General features: G+C 48.0%; 1 protein-coding gene across 1 annotated transcript in view; it reads left to right on the top strand.

Moving 5' to 3' along the window:
- The first annotated feature begins 6 nt into the window (after positions 1-6).
- iqgap3 (IQ motif containing GTPase activating protein 3) overlaps positions 7-7,021 on the top strand; it is a 16,898-nt gene continuing 9,883 nt past the window's right edge. Inside the window, exons 1-18 of the mRNA XM_017439954.3 lie at positions 7-183; positions 256-434; positions 505-580; positions 807-970; positions 1,144-1,231; positions 1,309-1,472; positions 2,554-2,714; positions 2,801-2,916; positions 3,316-3,479; positions 3,559-3,649; positions 4,499-4,666; positions 4,740-4,882; positions 5,567-5,737; positions 5,814-5,897; positions 6,017-6,088; positions 6,188-6,257; positions 6,352-6,560; positions 6,725-6,877. Of these exons, the coding sequence (XP_017295443.1) occupies positions 87-183; positions 256-434; positions 505-580; positions 807-970; positions 1,144-1,231; positions 1,309-1,472; positions 2,554-2,714; positions 2,801-2,916; positions 3,316-3,479; positions 3,559-3,649; positions 4,499-4,666; positions 4,740-4,882; positions 5,567-5,737; positions 5,814-5,897; positions 6,017-6,088; positions 6,188-6,257; positions 6,352-6,560; positions 6,725-6,877 (2,370 nt within the window). The 5' untranslated portion in view covers positions 7-86. The remainder of the gene's footprint in view (positions 184-255; positions 435-504; positions 581-806; positions 971-1,143; positions 1,232-1,308; positions 1,473-2,553; positions 2,715-2,800; positions 2,917-3,315; positions 3,480-3,558; positions 3,650-4,498; positions 4,667-4,739; positions 4,883-5,566; positions 5,738-5,813; positions 5,898-6,016; positions 6,089-6,187; positions 6,258-6,351; positions 6,561-6,724; positions 6,878-7,021) is intronic.

Here is a 7,021-nt window from a genome sequence, read left to right as displayed (position 1 = left end):
TGTGGTCAGTCTGTGTATCACGTGACTCTGTGTGGTCAGTCTGTGTATCATGTGACTCTGTGTGGTCAGATGAGGAGATCAACAACATGAAGTTAGAGCTCGATAAATACGGCATCCAGATGCCGGCATTCAACAAGATTGGAGGCATCCTGACCAATGAGCTGTCGCTGGATGAAGCTGCAGGTAAGGCCCACTCTGATTGGCCCTGAGCTCAAAGGTAGGAGTCGTCAGTCTAACCATGTGCTCTGCCATCAGTGCACGCGGCGGTGATCGCCATCAACGAGGCGGTGGACCGAGGAGACGTGGGCCTGACTGCCGTTGCTCTGAGGAACCCTGCAGCTCTGCTCACCCACCTGCAGGAGGCGCTGATGAGCGTCTACCAGGAGGTGCTGCAGCAGACCAGGAGGAGGAAGGCTGCGGGCGCCGCAGGCCAGGTGAGCTCTGATTGGTCGCCCAGCTGTCTCTGATGATGTGTCCTGGTTGTTTATTGTTTGTTTGTTTCAGCGAGGATGTTCAGAGGACATGTACGAAGAGTATCTGACTCAGAGGGAGATCCAGGAGCACATCGACACCGTCAACGGTGAGAAGACGACTCGCTGTTCTTATTTGTTGGGGGGCATTTTGGACATGTTTCCATATATGGGCGGGGGGCGGGTGTTTCCATATATGGGCGGAGGGCGGATGTTTTCATATGGGCGGAGGGTGGGTGTTTCCATATATGGGCGGAGGGTGGGTGTTTCCATATATGGGCGGAGGGCATGGGTTTCCTGGGCTGATTTTGATTATTGGTGTATTGATCGTTTCAGTGCGATCAGCGGTGGAGCAGGTGGATGAAGCTCTGGACGCTGCAGATGAACTATCTCTTCTTTCGACTCTGCAGCTGCCATGTTTGGCCCTCAGGGGCCTCAGTACTGAAAACGGGCCCTGGTACCTGGACCAGCTGCTGTTGGACCGGCAGCAGAAGGCTCTGGTACTCTAACACCCTGATGCCAGTGGTGGATCATTTCTTTGCTGTTTTGGCTGTCCTAGTTTTGTGTCATGTCCTGTTTTCTGGTCCCGGTCTCCATGACACATGCTGAGCTTTGATTTCTGCTGTTTCCTCGTCTTCAGTTCTCTCAGTCTGACCTCTGACCTCTGATTCAGGACCTGGGTTCTGTTGATCCTCTGGAACCTGTCGAGCTGCAGGAGAGCATCTCTTCTGCCAACCAGGAGGCTCAGAGAGCCAGAAACTGTGAGTCACTTCCTGTATGTGGCTACACCTGGCCGTCCTGTCTGCAGCTGCACCTTGATTTTCTCCGTGTGTGTTAGTGATCATAGCGGTCCAGAGAGTGAACGTGTCGCTGCGTGGCAACAACCCCAGACACACCATGAACTGCCTGATGAACTCTGACCTCCAGCTGCCAGAAGTGTTTCCATCTGCTGCAACACTTTACCACCATGAGCTGCAGCTGCTGCAGAGACGGGCCACACAGGTAAACACACCTGATTTACCTTCTGCACAGACCACAGAAGAGTTCACTGTAGATCAGTTGAATATAAGCAAAATAAAGTCCAGCTGTGAGGTTGCAGGTCCTGATGTTTTAGTTCTTCAGGTTCTGTGTGTATTCACGTTTTTACACATCCACTAAAAAATACTTTTCTCCCTTCAAACAGCAGGTTTTATTAATGAAAAGGTGTGGAAAAAAAAAACAAAACCTGACAGGGAAAACCATTCCTGCCACAACCAGAACAGGAGAGAAACTGTCGCTCTGCAAATCAGTTCTTTGACAAACTTCAATATTGTATTTATTGAATATTTAAATGACAAATTAGAATCTGACTGTAATGAGGAGGAATCTAAAGCAATAAGAGGCATTGATGCTCCTTTCACACGGGCCCTAATTCAGAAGTCCGGCTCCGGCTCTCCTCGGCTCTCCTCGGCTCGGCTCGACAAAGAATGCATCTCGTCTCCACCGGCCAGTTTGGTCTGTAGCAGAGGAACGCCGCCTCGTGTTGCGGGGGGGCGGGGCTGCGGCGCGGGGGGTGCGCTACCGAAACTTGGCGCCAGTTGTGGAAACAACAGAAGCGCTATGCACAACGTTGGCCCTGTGTTGTTGCTGTTTTTTAAACTTATGGGGATTCTCCTGAGACTTCAGGAAGAGAGGCGCAGTGGAAGAAAATCTCTGGATGCTGCGATTGTTGCACGGAGTAGGACAGCTGTTATCAGCCGGAGATTTCAGGCTTTATAGGCCTTCAGCTGGGGGACAGACGGCAGAAACGTTGCAGGGACCAAAAAAAGCAGGGACCGGCGTCAAAAAATGCTGGTGGAAAGGCACGCAAAGCAAGCCGAGTAGAGTGGAGCCGGGACTGTTAGGGTCCGTGTAAAAGGGGCAATTTTAGTGTTTTCTTCACATCACCTCGTCTTCTGCTGCTTGCTGGTTTCTGTCCTGAAGCTTTAGAGCTTTAGAGCCTCTGACTTTCAGCTGAAAAGAAACTGATTATCTGTTTAGGACAGCCCTCAGGTGTCTCTCACCTGGTGGTGATAAACACATGTGTGTTTGTTGTTTCTTCCAGGGCGAGCTGCAACAGGAGGAGCTGTTTGTTGCTGTGGAGATGCTGTCAGCTGTTGCTCTCATCAACCAGGCCTTGGAAGAAGGAAAACTGCAGAAGTTCAGCCCCTTATTGGTCAGTCCATCTGTGGGACTCTCTGATGTAGACCACGCCCTGATGGACAGGTGCAGCTTTAGTACCTGACTGTCCCATGTGACCCTGAGTATTACCTGTTGTGGAGGGTGATGACGATGATGTCTCTGTTCAACAGGTACTTGGAGCACCTGGCAGGTGTCAAGCAGCAGATCGGCAGAGATTGGCTGACCTGGAATCAGCTGCAGGAAGGAATCAACTCTGTGAACAATTCTGTGCAGGACGAACAGCAGCGTACGTAAACACAAACACAATGACACAACAAACAGCTGCTCTGTGCAAACTGCAGCCAAGATTAGCTTTGTGCTACTTTACAAAACAGAAAACCATTCTCTGATGGATGAAAGAGATCCTCTGCCCTGCCTTACCTCTGGTATATTAATAGTTTATTATAAACTTTTATTTCTTAGTATTAAGTTGAACCTGTTGCTCTGTCCCAGTTCAAATTATTTGCCCATCCTTGATGTTAACATGTTTCCGTTTGTGGAGTATAAAAATGTTCCTGGATGCCAGTACTCAGAATTTGAGACTGTTCTTTGCTTTTCATCTCTTGAGTCATTCTTTTGTTAAATACTCATGAAACATATTACATGGTTGTCTTGTAATTGTCACCTGTGTGTACCTGTCTGATAGAACTCCTGGCTGTTGGGCTGATAAATGAAGCTGTGAGGAGCAGAAACCTCCAGCAGCTGATTTCTGCTCTGATGCTGCCCTCCTGTGGTGTAGAGGAGGTCTTACCTGCCAACACCTTTAGATACCTCACCTTGCTGACCAGAGTGAGACAGCACAAAGCCCAGGTAACTCCACAGGTTCAACATGTAAATATCCATGGTGAGGATACCTGGATAACTACCTGTTGGGCTTCTGTCTGATCAGGTGAGCAAAGACTCAGGAGCTGAGCTGTGGTTGGCTGACATTCAGGAAGCAGTGAAGCAGGCCAATCAGCAGAGTCAGAAAGCTTTGAAATGTGAGTCATGTTTACTCTGAATACATCCTTAAATGTTAAATCTGAGGCAGCAGGTGTGTGAAAAGGCAGCACAATGAATGAAAGTGTCTGTTTCTTATCAAAGCAGAGACCATTTTTTCATTTCTTTTTAAAATTTAACCTTTATTTTACCTGGCAAGACATTAGGAACAGTTTCTTATTCACAGTGTTGGTATTTGAAAGGACAAAAGAAAACAAAAACATAAACAATAACAAGCAAGTGAAAGATTAAAAAGAAACTTATAAAACCTGCGAGGAACGTAGCTGAGAGAAAACCCCGACACAACCTGCAATGATCCAGTCTACCAGAGTTACCTTATCCTTAAATCTTTATTCATACTTACACTTTTTGTCTTTTATACCTCTTTAAACCTGGTTTTTACAAGTATGTGCAGAATTTCTAAGCTACTCCTTCATAATATTAAACAGCTTACTTCTTGAAGATGCTTGACACAGTAACACCTGGAGGACAGCCCTCTGCAGATCATTTGAAGACCCTGATGGATGTGGAGCTCCTCACTCCTCTGAATCTCACTGATGCTGCATGACGCCCTGCCACTGAAAGCCACAGCACATTCCCAATCAGCCCCGGCTTACAACCCCTACTTTCCATCCCAGAGTCACGTGATCCTGAACAGAATAACCACAAGGGTGCCCCAGTTCCCATCCATCAGCAGTCTTAATGATAACAATTATTATTATTATTATTATCACATTCAGAAGGCCTGTTTCTTAGCAAAGCACAGGCAAGTTCAGAAGCGCGTTGTTCTAAAACCGCTCCCCTTTAGTAATATGATGGAGATCTGGTTTGACCGATGCTTCCTCCTGCAGTGAGCCTGGCCGTAGCAGCTGTGAATCAGGCAGTGAAAGAGAACCAGGTCCAACAAACCCTGCGAGTCCTGTCTCTGCCGGAGCTCGAGCTGCGAGGGATTTTATCTGACTGCGCTGCAGAATATCAGCGAGAGCTGAACGTCCTGATCACAGACAGGAAACGCTCAGGTAACACTCACAGGTGAGCACGCAGCGCAATCGTTTCCTCTTTGAGACTAACAGAGGTACTGTGTGTGTCCAGGTGAAAACAGGAGCTCGTGGGTTCGATTACGGCTGAACGAAGGATCATTGTACTACTTTCACCTGAAGAGACTGGAGGGGAGCTGGGAGAAACCCAGTGCATTCATGCATAACAGCATATTCATCGACCAGCATGAAATACAGGTACGAGACACACCTGAGACTGACCGGAGGGGCTCACCTGTTGTTGTTGAGTTTATCTCTGAGATGTTATCATTACAGTTTAAAGAGGATGAAGATGAGCTCAGGCTTGTTTATTTTGGGATCCCTGCTTCAGCTGCTCTTCCTGGAGTCCTTTTAATCTCAAACATATTAACATCATACAATATATACAAACAAATATTAACACGCTTAAACCCACAGGTAGAAGGAGAAATCAGACATTCATAAAGTTCAAATTGAGTTTCTTCTTGAACTTGTAAGCAGTTCTTTGTTGTTTTAAGTTCATTGGTAAATTATTCCATACATGCATGGCTCCAAACCCGACTGTACGTCGACTTGCACTGGTTCCATGTTTGGGTCCTTCAGAGTAACTGTGTGTATTTAAACTAAACGGCTATTTTTTATAGAACATAAATGGTGTTTGTGTTGTAATAATAATACTACTTAAAAATGTAGCAATTGTATACCATCATCTGTTCTAAGGTGGACCAAGGCCTGAAACCTGAACCTCTAACAGCCTCTGTAATAAACTAGTTGTTTCCTGTCACATAATTAGCTACCAATAAACTTCCTTAAAGCCGTAACATTCAAGTTTTTCAACAGAATTTTATGATGAATTCGATGAAAGTGTGAGATTTGTTAATAAAGTCCCGTCTCTCCCTGCAGGCAGTGGTGAGCAGCGTTTCAGCGTCGTACAATCGCAGCGTGCTGTGGCAGAGCAGCGAAGCCCTCGTTGTTCGCCTGCAGGCTTGGTGTCGGGGCTTCTTGATCCGACGACAGCTGGATGCTCGATGCCGTTACCTAATTGATCAGACACCTGCCGTCGTCGTCATCCAGGTGAGCGCCGTGCGACCTGCTGCGGGTCCAGCTGCTCACAGATCCGTGTTTGATTGTCTCTGGTGTTTGTGTTCAGTCTCACTGGAGGAGGCTGGTCCAGCAGCGAGCATTCAGGCAGCGGCTGCAGTTCCTCTACATGAACTGGAGAGCTGTTGTCACGGTAACAGACAGTTGATCCTCGTGAAATTAGGATGAGCCTTCAGAGATCTCCTGCCGAAAACTCCAACAGGTGGAATAAAGGTCATGCCACATAATCAGACAGTTTGTTTGTGTGAACAGATCCAGGCGTTTGTGAAGATGTGGCTGCAGAGGAGAAAATATTTAGGCCGACTGAATTTCTTCAGACACAATGTGAGTCCTCCTGGATCTGAGAGGTCCTGTTGCTGTTTCAGCCAATCAGGGAGCAGGATGTGCTGTTTCCATGGTAACAGGGTGCTTGTCCCCTTATAGGTGGATGCTGTCATAAAGATCCAGGCGTTCTTCAGAGCCAACAGGGTGAGACACGAGTACCGGATGCTGGGTGGGTTCAGAACGCTGCGTCTGATTGGTCAAACAGCACTCTATAAGGTCACAAACATTTAGTTTCATTAGCTCCTCCCCCTCACCTGTCTCAGTGTGTTCAGACACGCCCCCCCTGCCTGTGCTGAGGAAGTTCCTTTACTTGCTGGAACTGGGAGATGGTGACATCAGAGAGGAGGCAGAGCTCCTGTGTCTGAGAGAGGAAGTGGTGAGAAGCATTCGCTTCAATCGGGAGCTGGAGGCGGATCTAGACTTGATGGACCTGAAGATTGGACTCCTGGTCCGGAACAAAGCCACACTGCAGGTCAGAACCGATCTCTAAAATTCACCTGAACGCTCTAGAACCCTGACCCAAACCTTCCAAACTGAACCAAATCTCACACCGGTGTCCTAAGCAACCCACATTTAGTTCTGTTCCTCCCCTCCAGGACTGTGAGAGTCCAGGTGTTGATGTTTGTGTCTGCACAGGAAGTCGTGTCTCAGTGTAAGAAACTAACAAAGAAGAACAAGGAGCAGCTGTCGGACCTGATGGACGTGGAGCGAAGCAAAGGCCTGAAGGCTCTGAGCCGAGAGAGGAGGGACAGACTGGAGGCTTACCAACACCTGTTCTACCTGCTGCAGGTGAGACCCGCACCTGTTGTACCTGCTGCAGGTGAGACCAACACCTGTTGTACCTGCTGCAGGTGAGACCAACACCTGTTCTACCTGCTGCAGGTGAGACTGGTGCCTGTTGTACCTGCTGCAGGTGAGACCAACACCTGTTGT

The sequence above is a fragment of the Kryptolebias marmoratus genome, linkage group LG11 (genome assembly GCF_001649575.2).
Source record: "Kryptolebias marmoratus isolate JLee-2015 linkage group LG11, ASM164957v2, whole genome shotgun sequence".
Lineage (NCBI taxonomy): Eukaryota > Metazoa > Chordata > Actinopteri > Cyprinodontiformes > Rivulidae > Kryptolebias > Kryptolebias marmoratus.
Note: the sequence above shows the minus strand (reverse complement) of the source record. Positions and strands in the feature narration are given on the sequence as shown.